This window comes from Anticarsia gemmatalis, chromosome 12, assembly GCF_050436995.1.
Source record: "Anticarsia gemmatalis isolate Benzon Research Colony breed Stoneville strain chromosome 12, ilAntGemm2 primary, whole genome shotgun sequence".
In the NCBI taxonomy this organism is placed as follows: Eukaryota; Metazoa; Arthropoda; class Insecta; order Lepidoptera; family Erebidae; genus Anticarsia; species Anticarsia gemmatalis.
The window spans coordinates 3,531,640-3,552,496 of record NC_134756.1 but is presented as its reverse complement, the minus strand read 5'-3'; the positions used below and the strand labels follow the sequence as shown (position 1 = coordinate 3,552,496).

General features: G+C 32.7%; 2 protein-coding genes across 6 annotated transcripts in view; one reads left to right on the top strand and one right to left on the bottom strand.

Annotated features, from left to right (window-relative positions):
- The window catches only part of PCB (Pyruvate carboxylase), a 35,792-nt gene extending 21,002 nt beyond the window's left edge, over window positions 1–14,790 (bottom strand). For 3 of the 4 annotated variants that reach the window (XM_076120986.1, XM_076120984.1, XM_076120987.1), the window contains exons 1-2: window positions 11,066–11,198; window positions 984–1,230 (exon numbers count right to left, since the gene is read on the bottom strand). In XM_076120986.1, coding sequence (XP_075977101.1) covers window positions 984–1,073 — 90 coding nt within the window. In that variant the 5' untranslated portion in view covers window positions 1,074–1,230; window positions 11,066–11,198. Of the gene's footprint in view, window positions 1–983; window positions 1,231–11,065; window positions 11,199–14,654 lie in introns of those variants that run through there. The other variant, XM_076120985.1, reaches the window with a different exon arrangement.
- A 321-nt stretch (window positions 14,791–15,111) lies between these two features.
- LOC142977024 (uncharacterized) lies at window positions 15,112–19,500 on the top strand. 2 transcript variants are annotated; one of them, XR_012959686.1, is made up of 5 exons: window positions 15,112–15,392; window positions 15,695–16,640; window positions 16,974–17,127; window positions 17,558–17,696; window positions 18,209–18,348. XR_012959686.1 is itself a non-coding variant. In XM_076120690.1 (5 exons), the coding sequence occupies exons 1-5, from the start codon at window positions 15,249–15,251 to the stop codon at window positions 18,396–18,398; spliced, it is 1,581 nt and encodes a 526-aa protein (XP_075976805.1). In that variant the 5' UTR covers window positions 15,112–15,248; the 3' UTR covers window positions 18,399–19,500. The 2 variants fall into 2 exon arrangements, 1 of the variants encoding a protein (XP_075976805.1); XM_076120690.1 differs by having other exon boundaries at window positions 17,550–17,696; window positions 18,209–19,500.
- Window positions 19,501–20,857: the final 1,357 nt, after the last annotated feature.

Here is a 20,857-nt window from a genome sequence, read left to right as displayed (position 1 = left end):
TAATGGTTTTATCAATGCACTACAATAAAATGTGGTCCGGCAATCTTTGAAGAAATATTGTTGTAGGATTTTTTATGTTACTGAGATGCTACTGGCGAAGACTGTGTTAATCTGTCCTTAGGACACTCTGCCCTAGGTATAACAGTAGAACGCTAAAGGTAAGTAAATAAACAACTATAACTTTATACGTTTAAACGCTATAGAATAGATAACCTACCGTTAAATGTACCTCAGAAACCGAGGGTTAAAAATGCTTGAACTACATTCATGTATTTGTCAAAAACGCGAAATTTTTTTCTAACATTTATGAGTCTGACTAGAACAGTCGGCCCTATATAAATCTGAGTATGCTAGATCTGTAATAGTTGGTTTACTCATTTGTTAATTAATGTTATCTTAGTAATAACAGTTTTTAACCGATTAGATCGACTACTACAAAGTTGACCAAGACCAATAAGTTAATAGTTTTCATAATTTTACGGTTGCTATTCGAAGCACGTGCGTAAAATCCATTTTACTATTCATGAGGAAATTATAGATTTTCTATTTCACGCATGTTTAAGCACACTTGTTATTTTCTAACATTTTTAGAAAAATAACAATGGTGATAAAATGTATTCATTTATACAGGATATTATGTAAGGCCGTCTTATTGATGGTATGTTGTCAAGCTATTGCAGGTTTGACCTACAGTGGTTATGAATTAATGTGATCAGAATTTTAAAATTATGGTAACTATGCGGCTCTGATCTCTAATCCAACTACCTGCACTACACATCAAATAATATAGTTTTGTCCCTGATTACATTTTGTATTTTAGACCTGTCAAAATAAAAATGTCTCTTAACATTTTTATTTTCTAAAAACGGGACTGTGTTAACTGTCTCTAAACTATTTTCCGAGATTAAAAGTAGGGAAAGTTGATCAGAGATGTGATAATACGTATAATACTAATTATAAGATTAAATGTATGAGTAACTCACCGAAGATGCAGGTCGTGTCCTCGCGTTGCTCCATGCTTGGAACTGGCTGGCACTCGCTCTGAGAGCGAAACGAGCCTTCAAGATCTGCATGTTTGCACTTAACTAACAAACTTATAACCGAATAAAATAAGTACAATCTTAAACTACTTTAATAACACAGCGGTTTATTTCATTGTTTAATTATTTTGTAAAAAATGACTAGATTTACTTCTCGTTTCGGTTGCACTGTCGGCGTTTCGGTTTATATCTGGAACAAAAAGAAAAATACATTGTAAAAACAGGTACCTACGTACAAATACTTGAAATAAGTAGTGTCGTGGGTGAAAAGTAACATAGTTTCCTTTTTAGACAGTTTTACTTTCGTGCACTTAATACATAAGTGGTCAGCAATGTTTAGAAATTGTTAAGACCCCCGACTGTGTCCTCAACACAAGCTAAAATAGCTTTTTGAACAAATTCACTCACGTCTGTTAGAGGAGCTCTTGTCACAATAAATGTAGTTTTTTTTATCACCAGTACTTATTAAAAGGTCTTTTTGTAGTTCAGTAGCGTTGATAATAATTGTATTCAGTCATGGATTTGTTACAGGGATTACTTTGGACTTAGGGATCTTTTGACATTGGGAAAGATCAATCTTGGCAGTTTAACTTTTCTGCCTCTTATGTACAATTGAGCATATGGAACTGCTGCAACCATTTGCTATCTTCAATAATCATCTACCGACCAGTAAGTGCAACTAGTCTATCAATACATGCATATTATTGATAAGTGACATATCGATATGTTATAGTGATAAATGATAGATGATAAACGTGTTTATTATTAGTCGCTATGAATAGTGCACTGCATAAATAGCAATGTCAATTTGTTCAACAAGAGTTAATTGGCTTAGAATACGCTGTAAATTACAGAGTGCACGCGTAACAATTTATAAACTAACATATAAAATATATAAATAGTTGTATAGAAAAATGCACTTAATATGCATAAACATCTTTGCCGTACGTTACCAGTATCCAGAAAAGTCTGACAAGCATTCATATCGAGGAGTATCGTAACCCAGTTGCCTGAGTTATAACCCAGGTAACTGGGCTGTGGAAGTCCGATAGGCAGTAGCTCCATGTAAGATACTGGTATCCATCATTATGGAATCATGAAGGTATGGTGGGATTGGAAGCTGACGGCAACAACGTTGGAAGAAAGGCAAGGTTGATAGATAAAGACAAATATATTTTGGGTCCATTTTGTTACCTAAATGTCTTCTCCCGCGCTTAAATTACCAGTGACGCTATGCAGGCCCAAAAAAATACACTCATAGTCGTAAATATTTTCCCCTATACGGTAAATTTAAGACTAATGTAATGCCTTTACACCTTTGAACAATAGCCATGTTTGTATTTACAGAGAATTGTTGTTGCAAACTTTGATTTCCTACTAAATCTGTGGTGGGAGTATATTATGCACTTTGATCTTATTATTCTCGTTATAACTGCCTCTATTAGGAACAAAAATGAAATCCTTTTTTTAAGAGAGTTTCGCTGTTAATTTCGGAAATATAAAGAGATTATACCGAAAAACACAACTGTTGCCGGCTTGCTGCTGACTAGATGTCTACCAAAAATAAAAAATAATCGCGTTTTTTACTACAAGACAATAAATAACGAAGACTAGTCAATGTATGAAGGATTTGGTAAATAAAAATATACAAAAAAGTGCATTTTATGCAGCTTCGGTATTTTTAATAAAAAATGGTCTTTCTATAGAAAAAAAAAAACATTTTAATCATTATAATGCTGATTATATAAGTAATTGACAAATAATTAAATAGTAATTAAGAAAAGAATAGGTCCCTTTCTAGTTAGGTATATCACATTAATCTTTAAGCACCTTGACCAAGTAAACGGATTATAGAAAATGCACAATCTAAGTTGTTAGCAATCCATTGGTGACACAAACGACCGAATCGACCTCATTGACATTGAGGAATCACCTTTGGATAACATTCTATTAAGTTTATTTTACTGTATAATAAACAAAGTTGATCTAAGTGGAGTGGACATTACTTCATCGCATGTTTTATTTGATTTTATTTTGTGATGTTTATCTTAAGTTTTAGATGATCTCTATCAAATCCTTTAAGTTTTTAAGATGTACATAATACAACAATAATGTTATATGCAGAAGTTTAACTAAGTGAATCTGGGCTAGTACTGCTAAAAAGATCCCAGAAGATTGGGAAAAATATTACCACTAAATGGGAAAAATATTGTGTTTTTTGGTTGCATTTAGGTCTCAGGCTATAATCCTATAGCTAATATCATGAGAAAAAGCATGTTTTCGTATATTTTAGTTCAGTACTGGAACAATATTAAACTTATTCCTGGGTCTGCTTCCATAATTATGATTTAAAGTAATTTGTACAAAAGGTGTCCCAAATTTAGTCAATCCCCAAAATTATCGAATCTTTAAAATGTTTCAAGGTATTGTTACCTCACATATTGTTTTAGTCTGAGGATATTATAAGGTCATTGAACCTTACATAACCTGCAATATAAGCGTGAATGAATGACTAAAAAACTTAGCATTATGAGCACGTAAACCTTCGTGGCAATAATTGAAAGCAAATTGGCTGGAATAAATGCTAAAATAGAATACTAATGGGTTCATTACAATGTTTCTGTGACCTGAAGACGTCATACGATGTAGGTCATATATGTAACCGATAGCAACTGATCATCATATAAGCATTCGTGATCTTTGCCCTTACATGATTAGAACATCTTGAATGATAACGTTTACTTCCTGGCTGCAGTACTTTATCTTTCTTTTGGTGTTTTCAAAATCAAGTTTTTCAGCCTCTTGGAGGTAAGGCCTAAGTACATATATTTCTGCAGTACAAAACGCCAGGGAGCTCTTAAAGCAGACTTTGGTGATGTCCAAAATAACGTAGAAACGAACCCCTGTACCTACCCCTCCTTCACAGTCAAGGGGCCAGTACCATCATAACGACTTAAATCGTGGTAGTAATACGAAGTAGAAAAAGATTATTTTAATATGTACATAAAAAAAAACCATCTAACTTGTTCGAAATTTTTGCGATCTGATCATTTTCATGTACAACCAAGCAAGCACCGAGATCAAAAATAAATCCTAATATGAGCTGTTGTTTTGTTTATCGTCGCAGTATAAGCCGGCCAGTCTAAGCAAATTAGGTGCGCTATAACAAGACACTATGAAAAAACAGCACACATATAATGGAAGTAGCAAATGGCCTTCAAAAACAACGATTTGTTCAAGCAAATCTGATCTTTAAGACGACCAACGTATCACCATAATGCCATAATAGCAAGATTAGCAAAAAATCTATAGTTTTTATGTAAAATAAAAGGATATTATTTTGGTTCTAAAACGTTTTGTTTGGATGTTTTGCTCGAATAGTTAGAAAAACACGAATACTTGCAGAGCGGACGAAAAATAAAATATGAAACAGAATCCAATAGAAGCTGTCATTTTTGTTTTTTTAAGTTTTAATTAATATTTTAGCAGTATAATATTCATCAGCCTATTTTTTCTTCCAACTATGTTGGAGTCGGCTTCCAGCCTCAGCGGGTGCCGCTGAATACCATTATTTTACATGGAGCGCCTGCCTATCGGACCTCCACACCCCAGTTACCTGGGTTATAATACGCTAGCCCTTGTTTGACGGGTTGTTAGACTTTCAAGCTTCTGACTGCTGGTCAGAACTGTGGTAACGACTGTCAAAAATCTTTGAAAATACCCACAATTTTGCCTACCGAAACACGCAGTTTAGTAGTATAATAGTTCGATGATAAAATGTTTTTTGTTTGTAGCTGTACAAACACGTTCTCTACATACATATAAGTCCCATCACGATTTGAATCACGCTTCACTCTAATGTTTTTGTATGAGCGCATAATTATGTTAATAAATACAGAGCACAAGAGAACTGAGAAAACTAACTAGTAACTACTATTGTTATTATTATGTAGATTTAACTTGCCATCTCAAGTTGAAGAATGAATTACCTAAGCAACGTGTATGTTTGTTTATTTATTGTCATAAAACAGTTTGAACAACTTATAGCGGTCTAAATTTTAAGATGAGAAAGAGATAGCTATATAGCCTTTATCCCTTTCTGAAGATGGAACTTGAATAATTTTTGGGCCATAAGTGTTCTCTGGTGGAGTTCTTCTGGGATAATGGCGAAGATGTAGAAAGACTATAGTCTTGTTATAATTTTTTTGATGGCCACGAAAGTAATAACGAATTTTTTTTTTCATACAGTCATAAAAAAGCACCTGCCTACATTCATTAGCATCACTTACGCAATGATAATTAAATTATCTTTTTTATCTTATATTATTTTCATAGTTCTTGCCGAATCATCATGAATTTGCAGTAGTCCATGTGTTAACAAAAAAAGATACCGTTTGTATCTTTTTAAATATGCAATGATAATTTAATTATTATCTACTATTATCTTCATTAATCTTAATTTTTTACTATCTACTAATCGATTGTTTGTTTGTAGAGATTATTATTGGGGGTAATCTTCGTAATTACAAATTCAAAAAATGGTTTACAAGAAAAAGAGAACAATTTTAATGCCTGTGTAAGGCAGGAAGACTTTTTCTATCATGGCTATTATTAACGGTTACCTACGGGAAAAAGCTGAAAGATCATAAACTCTTTTTCCAAAAGCTCATAAATATAAAGCCGCAGTTTGTGGCTACGAGAATTGTGTGAAACAACAATTGTGAGAAATGTGGCTATGAAAATGCGAGAATGGTTATTTACTCAAATCTATGAAATCGTAGATCAATCAGTATGTACCTACCACTAGTCATTTTAATATAAATCACGCAACACCTCGTTCCATTTATAGAGCTGTCCACAGCTGCGATAATAGGATAAGTGCATCAATCAGCGCAAGAAAACAATACAGCGGTCCTATGATCTGCCTGCATGTACTGCCGGATGCATGTAATGTATGGTACATCGATTCGAGTGAAGATTACAAATGGGTTTGTTCCGCATCATTTAGAAAAGCTTACTGACTGACGTTTGACGTCTATTGCTCTGTTATGGTTGATTAAAATTTTGACAATATGTTGTTATGTTGTGTTTGTTGTATTTTTTTGGGTTTCAGTTTTGTGTCAGGCCATTGTTATCCGTCATAATATTATGTGTTATTGGCACTTTCTGTCGGCGCTATACAAATTAACAATTTCTTAGTCTTCCAAAAGATACCTAGTTCAGTAAAATAACACATTGCTTTATTTTTATTATCGTACATAATTATGATAAATTATCATCAATAATGTAATTATCTGGTATATCAAATATCAGTTAACACCTGTTATTCCGCGACAAGCTATGAGAATTCGTATTCGTTTCTAGTGGGCAAATAGAGTTAGTGCCGAGTATTTTAATCAGCTAGATGCATTCATAAAGTAAATTGTGCATATTGACACAATTGCAAAACGATATGGATCATGATCAATAATTATAACGGCTGAAAACTTGTATAATTAGTCGGCAAAAAAGTAAACAACCAATTTTCTGTTTTCTGATAAAAACATATGTGTATATTTCATACCTAGGTATATATCCGTTTTAATTTAATTGGGAAACAAAGGAAATTAATAAAAACATCGACATAAGTAAATAAGTACACTGTGTGTGTTGAAACATTCATACTAAAGGAAATTTATATGTTTTTTGTTAAGAATGTATTATATTATAAGAATGTAATTTTTGTGTAACACGTGTACCGCAGACGGCGTTTGCGCAAATGTTTACTAAATTATACAGATGTGAGTCTAATTTGTTTCGTAAAATATCCTACAAGTGACAAATGCAGAAAGTTAAACTACAAGACAGCTACAGACTAGATTTGGTAAAATTTGATACAGAAAGCTTATAAGTACCCGGATGCCTTACTACAATCAACAAAAAACTAATATTTGTCGAAATTTCGTTTGTTTCTTATGACAATTCGATCTGTTATAAAATGTTGAACTATATTACAACCCTCTTATTCATAAACCCACTATAAACCTATTTTAGTCAAAAAAACTACTAAAATATGTTTTCTCTTTTTCATTTCGCTAAGGAGTGAAAGAAACAAAACTCTTTATAAGCCCTTCATAACTTCAGAATAAGAGGGTAACAATTATATAGGGCAAGCTTACCAGATATTGCCGTCAGTATGTGACGAAGTTTTGTTTCCACGGACCATAGTTGGCCCTCCGGATTAACTTTTTATGCAATTAACGTCACGGGCAAAAATTGTTGTAATATTAAAAACAAAAACTACGTTAGTCTAGAATATACCGTTTTTTCTATTTCAAAAATCAATAAATACTTAATGAATATCAAGTATCACTTGTAAATTTAATTAAAAATGAAATGTAATAGAAAACAAACAGTTTCATATCACTCCGCCATTGATAAGCACAGGTACAATACATTCCACGCTTATCTGGATGTCAATAAACCTATATACTGGCTAACAAATCACATTGCGGTATACAGTGTGTTGTTTTAAATTGTACAGCATGAGGTTTTATAGAACTATTGCAAAAACCACTTGGACGAAGTTAAAGTGGTCACATTTTGATGGACTGGAATGTATTTTGCTAATATCAGAAATAGTTTTCAAAATTATGTTAAAATGGCCAGCTTCTTGTGTTGCGGCTTTTGAGACTATAGTCGTAACTGATGTTTTCTAGTAAAAACATTTTACTTGCTTTCAAAGACAATTTTCTTTACGGCTCAATAAAGCGTATTCTTGAATCTTAGATTTCCGATTTAGATTAGAAGCAGCAATCCTAATTTTCAGCCTTAGATGAATTAGCTTTGGCATTGGTACTAAAGCATAAGTTTAGCAAGAAACATAAAAGATTTTACACTACTCTCCTAACTGTTCCAGTTAAAAGAATCACTGTACACAAACTGCTTGATACAGATAGCATTGTACAGGCTTCCTACGATTGTTTCATTGGTTTCAGGCAATGAAATGAAACCATTCAGTTTTGTGATTAATTTGTATACTGCCATGTCACTCATCTTGTGTAGGTCTTCTTATCATTATTTTTTTATAATTGGGCAAGAATGTGCTCCGATAGTGATGTCCACAATGGGTATAAAGTCCACAGTTAAAATAATTGTATTATAAACTAGCTGACCCGCGCAACTTCGCTTGCGTCACAAGAGAGAATGGGTCATAATTTTCCCCGTTTTTGTAACGTGACGATTTATAGCCTATAATAGCCTTCCTCGATAAATAGACTATCTAACATTGAAAGAATTTTTCAAATCGGATCAGAAGTTCCTGATATTAGCGCGTTCAAACAAACAAACTCTTCAGCTTTTTAATATTAGTATAGATAACACTAGCGGCAGTTTAACAAAATGAAAAGTAATATTCAGTACTCAATTTTCCAAACTCTTTGAGGCATAATTTGACTCGACACATAATAATTATAACTGAATGATGACTGACTAATTGTAAAATATAGAAATGAAATTATGTTCCCCTGAAGAAGATGACACGAAAAAAGCCGGCACCAAGCTTTCAATGCTACTAGGTAAAATATAAAGATAACCATAGGTAAAGATGATGGTTTATGAAACCGCTTTTCCGGAATTTCTATTGTGTGCTAGGTACGTTAACGACTCATAGTGTTAACTCAGTTATTTGCCGGTTGCGAGTGAGCCTATTCGCACTCCAGCGGACACTAGTGTCAATGACCTTTTAAATGGACCAACAAAATCTTTGCACTAAAGTTAACAGATGAAACCTATTTATACAAGTAGATAAAGTTTTATTCACGTAATACGAATATATACGAATATAGTTTTTGTTTTAATTTAAAATGTTCACAAGAAAATTATTTTCTCTCTTTCTCTCTGACTCATGCTGGGAGGGGAACTTATTACCCACCCAAAAGTGAGACAAGAACTCAATTTAATTTACCTTTATTTTTAACCCCCGACGCAAAAAGAGGGGTGTAAGTAAGTATAAGTTTGGCATGTCTGTCTGTGGCATTATAACTCCCGAAGAGATGCAGTGATTTCAATTTAGTTTTTTTTTGTATTAAAGGTGACTTAAGTATATTTATTATTCACAAAATAAATACTTAATCATGAAATACCACATTTTATCAAATGAGATCTCCAGTATTATTTGCGAAAGTCCCTCGACTAGGCTTTTTTGCACTCGTAAATGACTGATGTAATTTAAACGCCATTTTCTCCAAGATTTAAAAAGATAAATAAATGGTTATTTAAATAAACAAACGACATTGCGATAAAACGTAACAATATTTGATCGCAGATCGTAGGTACAGAGTACAGAAAAATATTTGCATGACCGATTACGTATCGCGTTCGAGTTTACATGCGCAACCTCTTTGGACGATCAATAGTTGCTGAAATTGTACTAAATCTTTACAATACTGGTCTAGACGTGAAGCCGTAGACTCAAGGACTTTTGGACTAATAACTCAAATTATTAGATTTAATAAACATAGTTTACTAATACGACTATGTCTAATTAAGAAGTTTTAGTTTCTAGTAGGTACGATGACCTACTTTGAATTCTTAGTTTAAGCTGATAGTCACTTTAGTTCTATAAAAACGAAATATTTCTTTTATCCAAACTTTTCCTTAATGTGATTGTTAAAATCTTTCAGTTTTCTCCGCACACCTTATAGGTAAGTACTAAATATTTTTGACAGCTAATTTGGCGGCAAATATCTATTTCTTTAAATTAAAAAAACAAAAGTTGATGTTATTTACTTTTTTTTTCTCATAAACGGTAACGTTGCAACAACAACAGTTGGTTTCAGCCTGTAAAAAACAACGGGTTACTTTGGCTCTAGTTTGAAGATGTTATTAGAATAAAATCTTTATTTGAATGTGTGGTTGTTTGGCAACAGTCAGTGCCAACGGCGGCCGTTGAACCCGTACCTGTTTGTTGACATTATGCAAAATGATCAAAGAACGAGTTTTATGATTTTACATAATATTTTTAGTTTTTTATTTCGTCTGTTTTGATGAGCTCGGAGATAATCACCGAGGCGACCAAATAAAAACAAACCCTGTCGTCTGCTGTTTTTATCAGTATTTTGCAAAAGACCTAGGTAAAAATAAAAATAAACCTGAAACTGGAAATACAAAAAATAATAATAGATTTCGACGGAGGCGAGAGAATCTTTCATTACTAAATTGTTTTGATAAGCATCTAACAAATTACTAGGATCTAATGTTCATTTCAGTAATTTTATTCCCGTTATGAGCGAAATTTATAATCCGACAAAAAAATAATGTAAATATATTATTTAATTAAATACCAGTCCAGTTACTTTCAGCTATAAAAAACAAGTTTTAATTTCCCAAAAAACCGGTAACTGCATAAGATACCGGTTACTTACGGACTTTAACCTCTTTGAACATCGCCACGAGGACACGCACATTATCAAATAAAGATAACATACGTAATCTGTTTGTTTATCACAAATATTGTTTATAAAGGCTCAAGGGACGAATATGACCTTTTGATTGTCAGTTAAAAAACAGGAAGTTATGAAGATGTAAGACAAAAAAAAACTGGCTGAAACAATTTAAAATATGAACAAACGCTTCTTTTTCAGAACCATAGGAGAAAACTGTTTTTTTTAACGCGTAGAGGTTCTACACTCTGATAAGCATCACGAAATGCCTTTATGAGTCAAAGGTTCATTCAAAACTGGTCACTTAAAATTGCATTACTCGATTACGAAAATTAACCTTTACAAATGAATCGAAGTGTGTAATGTAGGACAGTTTTCCATTAACTAAATAATATGCACTTGAATACACACGATGATATGTATAATTAGAGGAGCAATTACTACGACCCGTTCTCATGTATAAGATAACTTTGAATGATACTAATGGACGAAGGTCATAAGAAACATATGTAACAATTTGTTTTATTTTCACAAAGTCTAATAAAACAGGTCATAAAAATAAAATGAAGGAAGGAATAAAAAAGTAGTAAAAAAACAAATTACCTTTAGAGAAACGCAACCGAAATATAAACAAATGTGTGGAAGACTGATACGTCCGCACGATCCGGAGGCCGGCACGCAACTAAAGATTTGTGTGGTTTTGTGAAACTATACCGACAGGTCACACCGACCTCTAATGAGGCTTATCAGTTAGGTTCAATGGCAATAAGCTGCTGGCTTTTATCTGTTACGTAATTGGACACTTAGAGCGTGATCACGTCAAACTTAGACGTGCTACTGAAAACTGCTGAAACTAACTTTCTAATCGGTTGACATATTTGGTGGTGTTGGGTGGAAATGGAAGTTATGTTTGCTAAGATTTATTATTATCTATCTCTATTAAGGGATGCTATTTCTAGTTCTTTATACAACATCGTCAACGCAACTTTGCTAGCCGACATACAGAACTAAGGTACTTACAGAAGGAAACGTCAGCTACCGTTTTTTCACTTATAAAGGTGTAAGTTACCAACACAATGTTAGTCATAGCTGGCTAATAATTACATTGACTTACTAGAGGACTAGACGAACTACTATAGAATTAGATTAATCGTTGTATTTACCATAAATCATTATTACGTGAGCCGATTACAGGATCACCTACACATGTCTGCTGCATAAATGAGTATAAAAGCTACTACGGTGCCAATATTGTCACTTGATTATCAAAATAGGATGCATTTAATTCTAATTTCAGAGCATTTTCATTGAAGAATCTTATGGGAGTATTAAAAGAATGTTATTGCCGAGGACAGTGCCAAGAGAATGGGGTTAAATATAGAAAAACGTACACATACAAGTCACGATCACATGTGGATGCATGAATGTATTTCTGTAGGGACATCAGACATGTGTAAAGTTTGGCAATAGAGCTTTCTTTTATTATAATCGCCCTTTAGTTGTGAACACAAAGTAGTTAATTGCTATTTAGCAGTTTCTGAACAGTCCCAAGTTTACTTCTTTTTTGTTTGCATGAGGTGTGTCGCGTTCGCGATGCCAGAAATAAGTATTAGTAGCTATAGATCGTTAGAATGGATTTGAAGGTAGCTTAGTTTTCGGCCAACCTATATCAATGCCTTTCGTTCTGGATGTCATTCTGGACTCCTGCAATGAGTATTCATACAGAAGTAGATTTACATAGAAAACATTTCATCTTTATTTCTCTCGTGTACGAAAGGAAAGTCATTCGGTCATTTTTCGAATAGATGATAGCGAAAATGGGAATATGTTTTTAATATTCTGTAGACAGCACCTAGTTATTTAAACGAAAAGATCTCAAAACTGTCTATGACCAACTATGCGTATAATGTTATATGTTACATAAACATAACGATATTATTTGGATGTCTCGATGAAAAATTCTAAACATCTTGATAATTTACCATGATCTGGCATCCTGCCCGTAATCATTTATGAAAAAATCACGAGACTTGGTAAACAGTTTAGAATACTTTAGGATATAAAAAAGTATTTATGACAATTCAAACGACACCTAATACTGCCAATTTCGACTATTAAACTAATCGATCGAGTGCCTAATTAAATCTAGTTTTTGGTTTAACTAACACAATACATTGTTGATAAACATCGTCACGGTACCTACATGAATAGACGGTTCATAAATTAATTGCGTTCGTTTTCAATACTAGACAGAATTATAATCGAATAATACGCTGAAGTTTGACATTTCGGCAAGTTCAGTGCCCAAATAGGACCCCATTACCAAGGTTTTTGCGTAAGCCCTTTCGTCTATCCCTCAGAAATTTTTAAGCTGAATAGGCGACGAATAGTGGATCCTGGAATCTTTCATTAAAGTTATGCCTATTAAAATTGCTATTACAATATTAATCAGCTCCCGTGCGAAGTGGAACCGTTTATGTGCGATTGCCGTGACCAGCGTCTGTCGGTTTTCAGTTTATTTATTTACTAGTTTTAGTATACAGTTTAAAGTTTAGACTACTAATAAACCAAACGTCTCAAATAAAGAGCTATTCTATGCTACACATACGACACTAGGTAGTTTCATTGCAAGTATATCAATAATTAATTATACCATAATTTAAGCAAATACCACCACAAAAGCAAGGGCAAGCCAAGGTTACATATACATACGGCTATAAAATTATGTAGTCATGCATTGCGGCGTAATTTTGGCCTACAGCTACTGCACTAACTAACTGTACACATATGCCCTGCATAATGAGTATGTAAATGATATACAAATGTTATGAACAGAAATAGTAAGATTGATTTGTTTGTTTGATAAGTTTTGTAGTTATAGGTATAGATTGCGCGTACGCAGATGCCGAAAATTTATTAGGTAGGACGCGAAATGACCTACGGCTAGGCTAGGGAGAGGGAGGGATACTATAATGTTATGAGTAAAGAATAATATTATATTTTTAAAGTGTTTTTTTCTATTTTACTTTTGATGTATGTTATTGTTTTTGATTACCCAATAAATATTAGTCAATCAACTTTACAAGTCATGTAGGTAATAGGTATTTTATGAGCAAAAAAATAGGAAAGTAATTTTGGATTAACTTAGATTTTAGTTGAAAAATAAATGTGTCCTAATTGATCATGTAAATTCAATGCATAATATTTATTGTGGGTAAGTACATTCAGTACATTGTATCTATAATTACATAAAAGAATTCAGAGTATTAATGAGCATACTGGGAATATAATTAAATAGCAAATGTAAAAACATAGGTAGGTACTATTATTTATAAACAATTCACAAGATAAAAATGTTACTGTTAAACAGACAATCAAATCAAAAACAAATCAAATTCTTAATTCTATCAAAGACTGTATGAATGATTTTTTAAGGTAAAGGTAAAAGTACCACATAGGCTCAATAAAACTTACAGACCTTGGTCTACTTACAATTAAACAAACACTGGCAGTTGCAGTCAGTATTTTATTTATTATCTGTGTCTACTCTCGCACACTTTTAACCACAGTAATACACTATCATGCAATGGAATTTAGACCTTATATGGTTGGTGTATGTATGTTTATTGTGTGTGTTAATTTAAATGATTAAGTTTTCAAGGATGTTCAAGACCCTTTGAAGGTAGTGTGTTTCTTATTGGAGTTACATCTGATTTGATAAACTTTTATAAATTTGATTGTAGGTACACTTTAACAATAATTGAATGTGATAAAATATTATTTTAATGCAAGTACTAGGCAGTAAATTCACTTAAACTACCTTCTTTCTAAATAAATTTTGAAAATTAAGAGACAAAGTAATTTAGTACGAAGGCAGAGCATTATTTTTCATATTCAATTAAAATTCTGTAGGTACCTAGGTAGGTACGTACTTAAAATGTATTTTTCAAGAGGTATTTACTTAAAGTATTAAAAAACCCGGTATTCTTAAAGTAAGCACTTTTCGAAAATATATCAGATAAATTGCTTAAAAATACAATTGTTGGAAGTAAACATTAAACAATAATGTTAAATCATGACCGAAAAATTATACCTACTCAAAATAATTGCGCAGGTATTAAATTACAAAGTATTATTATTTCTATAAATCACGACCTCTAGATATATATGTTAAACAATAAAAGACACTTACCGCTAAATTAAAATAACACCACTTACAGTTATTTTATTCTACTTCGCGTATAATTTAAAAAAATATACACGCGTAAATTTTAAAGTGATTACACAAGCTGAACTTAAAGAATTGACAGGTGAACTGAAGTTTGACCGCAAGGTGAGTGACAGACTGACAGTATTGACATTGACTTAACATATTCTTATCTGTTCTCAATGGTCTTGATTTATTTTTTCTCAGCTTGGCTCTTATGAATTTGAGCTACTATTTTGCTATGATTCTTAGGTAATAACTAGATTTTTCCGACAGAGATCTTTTACTTAATTAACTTAATCTCAAAATGCGTACCTATTAGACAGGCCAAATAAAATAATTTCAAAATATTTACGAAGGACTTTTCTTTAGTTTTATAGAGTTCTTGTCTTTGCTCGGTTCAGTGTTATGTCAACAGTCAATTGTCACTTGTCATGTCAAATTGTCAACTGTTTGTTTATAACTTTGCACGTAAAAATCTCAAAATAAGTTTGAAACTTTTGAGACTAATACGTAGAAAGTAACTTCATGATTTAATAAAATAATTGTAAACTCTATAAATAGTTCTATATAACCTCAATGGATACCAGTGTAAAGAACTTTGATAGTCGGTGCCGCACTTGCCTGGACGATGGGTCAAATGAAATGTATGATATTTTGGATAATTCCGGTAAAGATTTATTAGAAATTGCTGAAATGTTGACCGCTTATACTACAATACAGGTAAGAGTTCCTTTACGTACAGTTTTTCACTACTAACATTGGTAGTTTGGTTGGTTTGGTAGACTTACTAACTTAGTAAATAGATTGCGCTAAATTAATACAAAATTAATAATACATAATGTATATCAAGATATCACAATATCTTTTTAAATATTTTATTAAGTGTTATGAGAGTGTTTTGATTAAAATCTTACTTCATGGTCAAAACATTGTTCCTAAGAAAATGATTGTAGAATTTATTTTGCTATTACAAAAGACCCTTTTATTCTTTTGATTATGTGTCTTGATTTATCCTATTCCAGGTCCTATTAGATGACCATCTACCAAAGAAAATATGCAGCAAGTGTTTCAACTGCTTAGTGAGCTTTCATAACTTTAAACAAGTTGCCTTAAATGTAGATTCAAAGCTACGAGAGACATTAACGGATTTAAATTATTTAGATGTCAAAGAAGAACTCAATAACTACAATGATACTGACGATAATGGCAGTGAATACAAATACGAAGTACCAGTAAAGTTGGAAACGGACACAGAAATCGTAGAAAATAATAATACAAAGAAACATTCCAAAAACACTTTGAAATTAGAATGTGAAATATGCCATAGAAAGTTTAGGAAGCAATCCAATTATGAGCGGCACATACAACTGCATAAGGAGACGTACAACTGTAGTGTTTGTACTGTAACATTCAAAGACCAATATGAGTATACTAAACATTTAGCTAAACACAACCAAGATTCAAGTCTAGAAACCGTAACAAATGAAGTAAATAACATCCCAAATATAGTATGTGAAATTTGTTCCTTACCTTTTAAATCAATAAATTCTTTATCAGCTCACCAAAAGAGACACACAGCCAAAGACAGAGTACTGTCATGCAAGATTTGTGGCAGAATATTTAAGAAAGTAAGCCATTTGAAACGTCATGAACTTACTCATGGGGTAAACCGACCGTTTAAATGTACGGTATGTTCAAAAGGTTACCCTACAGAGAGTTCTTTAGCAGACCATATGAATAAACACAATGGTGTTAAGAAACATCGTTGTCCAATATGCTTAAGGTTCTTTAGCCATGTAAGGACATTGAAGAACCATATGTTGTTACATGCTAGAGAGAGACCGTATTTGTGTCCGACTTGTGGAAAGACTTTTGAATCTAGTACGAATTTGAATCAACATATGAAACGGCATGCTGGGTTGAAGTTGTTTGAATGTAATTTGTGTCCTGGAAAGTTTGTCAGTAAAGGTGAGTAAGATTTTGTTGTATTTAAGAATTTGTATTTAATTATTTAGAGCTGTTTGTTTATACTTTATTTATGGAACAGGTATCATGATAAATAAATAAGATTTATCATAAAAAACCATCAATATCTTAATGAATGTAATGTGCATAACATATAATAAGAGGCACCTGGGATTTAAGACTTTGTTGACATTTGTTACAAAATTAATTTCTAAATGAAGTTGTATTGCAGTTTTCAAATCATGCTTAAAATAAATTAGGCATACAATAATATTTAGTTAAATAATAATACTATCGAATATAAAAGCTAATAATAAATTATATTTCTAATTCCAGGCGAGTTAAAATCACATAGTATGACGCACACAGGAGAGAAAGCCTTCACTTGTGAACAGTGCAATAGTTCATTCCGCAAACGCAGCTCTTTGGAGAAACACAAGTTCTCACACTTAGGTCTGAAACCACATCAGTGTGATGTATGTAATATGAAGTAAGTATTAGGACTGAGATATGCACCTAAATAAATGTTTAAACAATTAGACATAAGGCATAAGGAAGGCATTGTTAGTTTCAAATAATGATGGCAATTACTGGCTATGTTTGTCTAGTTTGCTTAGTTTTTGTGGTAGCAATTTGACGTTTTCATAGCCAGCTGTGTCAGTAGTCAAAAATATAGGATAAGCAACCTTTAGAACAGATATTTTATAGATAAATGTCTGGTGAGTAGCTTTGACATGCCTGCGGTTAGAATTGCAGACATGTCAAAGCCATTAAGCCAAGTGAAATTACTCTTCATGGCTGAAACAATGACATTAGCTTGATCATGAAAGTAAGAAGTTATAAGCAAAAATACACTCTAAATGACTCTTTAAAATAACAAACATACTCATTATTTTAATATTACAATTCGAGGTTTTCAGACAAGAATCATTTGAAGCGTCACTTCAGGAGTCATACGGGTGAGAAGCCGTATCGTTGTGATATCTGCGATCGAGCATTTACACAGAGCGGTGGTTTAGTCAAACATAAGAGAACGCATCTAGGAAATAATATGTACAAGTAAGTATTGCATACATACATAACGGAGTATTTTGTTAAAAGTCATTACTTTTAGCAATATAACTTTCTCAGTATAAAAATAATTTTGTACTGAGTATGTTAGTCTTGCATCACAGATTTAATATTGTTGAGGTAATTTTGTAGCTATTAGTTCTATGTGAGATCGAATCTGACTTCTCTGCGCAATGGTAAGGGCGTGGTAATCTTGTGAACCAGTAACTTTGTCTGTAACTAAGGATATATTATATTTTATAAACCTATTGCTCTTGCTCTTTGCTCTTGATATAATATATAAACAAAGCGATTCAAAGATACCAGAGACGTAGTGTGACCAACGTAACGACGTCCTTTCGTTCCGTCACTGCACTCCTTGTCTACGTCTCTTTTAGGTTTATGTTTAATTTTCTAAGAAACTGTGGTTTTAGACTCAATAAAGCTTAGTTACTAAGTTAACTTTGTTTTGTTTTGTAAAGCCATTATAAAATAATAGGTATATATTTTTATTTCCACAGGTGTGAGAACTGCGACCAAAGTTTTAGACTGAAGATAGAGCTACGACAGCACATAACAGAACATTACTTAGCAATTAAACGCGAAAACAAGATCGACAGACAAGCCGGAACAATAGAAACAACAAATGTACCAACAAATCAATATGAACTTAGTAATACTGAAAGTCCGATTATTTTAAGTACTTGTTGAAGATTTCGTTTTATGCCTACCCTTGTTACAAGGCGTTGTTCTGTGTTTTGTAATAAGAAGTTCATCTTTAGTATTTACATGTACCTAAAGTTTTGCAGAAATATGGGTTAAGGCCCCTATGAATTGCACACAGGTTTTGAAGTATAAAATTAAATGTATTTTTTTTATCGAAATAGTCAAGTGTTACAAGGATATACTTTGTGCAATATCATTGGTCTCCCAGGCCATAAATGAAATGCGAAAGTAACCCAGTCAAGATAATTTAAATAGGCTTAAAGTTTATTCGAAAAGTCACCGTAATTTCTATACTTAATAACGATCTCTTTATTGTTTCATATTTTACATAGATTATATTAAAAAAAACTAACTTACCATACGTACATATAAATTCTTGCGTTAATACCAATTTTTGTTGAAGTATCTACTACATTCTTATTTTTAAAGTACTTATTCAGGTGTCTGTACATAAATTCTATTTTTTTTTTTTTTTTTTTTTTTTTTTTTTTTTTATATAGTGGGACAATTCACACACGGTCATTTGATTCCAAACTAAGCAGAGCTTGTACTATGGTAACCAAATAACTGATAAACATACTTATATACTTCTAAATACATACTTATATAGATAAATTCACAACCAGGCTCAGGACATATACTCGTGCTCATCACACAAAGATATGTCCCGGGTGGGATTCGAACCCACCACACGCGGCGCTACGGTTGTCGCGGCGAGGTGACCGCTTAAATTTACCAATTTACGTTGATGAATTAGGAAATATAAATTAAATTTTCATTTCAAATATGTTATTAATATAATATATGTTTTACAAGTCAAATGAAATTAAATAACTATATTTTAACTTTATCTGTTTAGTATAACATTACCTTTTTTGTATGTAATACGAAAGTCATTATAATTTAAAAAAAATATATTGAAGTTTATTTTATGAAGATTATGCCTGTTTTTTATTCGTGTCGATACTATTTCTATACACCAGACTTCGGCTCAACAATCTATAACTCTCAAGCAATTGCAGGGTAAAGTAAATAACATTGTAATGTGCCTTGGGGCATAATTAGTAGGTGATATCTATACTAATATTATAAAGCCGAAGAGTTTGTTTGTTTGATTGTTTGTTTGAACGCGCTAATCACAGGAACTACTGGTCCGATTTGAAAAATTCTTTCAGTGTTAGATAGCCCATTTATCGAGGAAGGTTATAGGCTATATATCATAACGCTACTACCAATAGGAGCAGAGTGCCAGTAAAAATGTTACAAAAACGGGGAAAATTATCTATACTAATATTATAAAGCTGAAGAGTTTGTTTGTTTGTTTGTTTGGACGCGCTAATCTCAGGAACTACTGGTCCGATTTGAGAAATTATTTCTGTGTTAGATAGTCCATTTATCGAGGAAGGTTATAGGCTATATATCATAACGCTACTACCAATAGGAGCAGAGTGCCAGTAAAAATGTTACAAAAAAGGGGAAAAATTTTAACGCTTATGTAACGCAAGCGAAGTTGCGCGGGTCAGCTAATATACATTACATATACAATGTGTAGTATCTACATGTTTACAAAAGCCCTCTTTAGGGCGCGTTCCCGTTATGTCGTGACGACAGATAATTATCGTGTAGTTTTAAGTGTCGTGGCTTAATGTTTAAATGGAGGTGTTTACATATAGAACGACACGACTTACTGTCGTCTACGACATTTTTTGCAGTGACGACAGATTATCGTGACAGTGGGGACGGCTAGATACGACAGTCACTAAACGATATTTTTTTTTGACGACAAACAAATGTTATAATGGGAACAGCTAGAGACGACAGTCGTCCAACGATAAATTAATCGTTACGACATAGTGGGAACGCGCCCTTAGTCTTAAATATGCTACTGTTTAAATGCTATTTACCTACTATGTTACCGATGTATGGCGATGTCGCAGATTAAGTATTTTTTACTAGCTGACCCGCGCAACTTCACTTGCGTCACATAAGAGAGAACGGGTCAAAATTTTCCCCGTTTTTGTAACATTTTTCGTTGCTACTCCGCTCCTATTGGCCGTAGCGTGATGAAATATAGCCTATAGCCTTCCTCGATAAATGGGCTATCTAACACTGAAAGAATTTTTCAAATCGGACCAGTAGTTCCTGAGATTAGCGCGTTCAAACAAACAAACAAACAAACTCTTCAGCTTTATAATATTAGTATAGATTAGTATAGATAACATCCTTTGAAATACGAGGATGGTTCTTACGGAGAAAAAAAATAAAAAAATCAGAAAAAGAAAATCAATAAATCTGGCTATTATTAGGCGGTACTAAGTAGGTACTACGGGTCAGCTAGTTTTAGAATAATAATGATATCTCCAGTAGAATTTGTGATACATTTAGGTACGTGTAATTTTTTAATTAGATTGCAAAAGAAATTGGGTTCATTTGCACGAATGTCT

Coding starts and splice junctions, on each gene's coding strand:
- LOC142977024 (XM_076120690.1), top strand. CDS start 15,249: ATGGATACCAGTGTAAAGAACTTTGATAGTCGGTGCCGCACTTGCCTG. Junction 17,128..17,549: donor TGTGATGTATGTAATATGAA/GTAAGTATTAGG, acceptor TTACAATTCGAG/GTTTTCAGACAAGAATCATT. Junction 17,697..18,208: donor CTAGGAAATAATATGTACAA/GTAAGTATTGCA, acceptor TTATTTCCACAG/GTGTGAGAACTGCGACCAAA.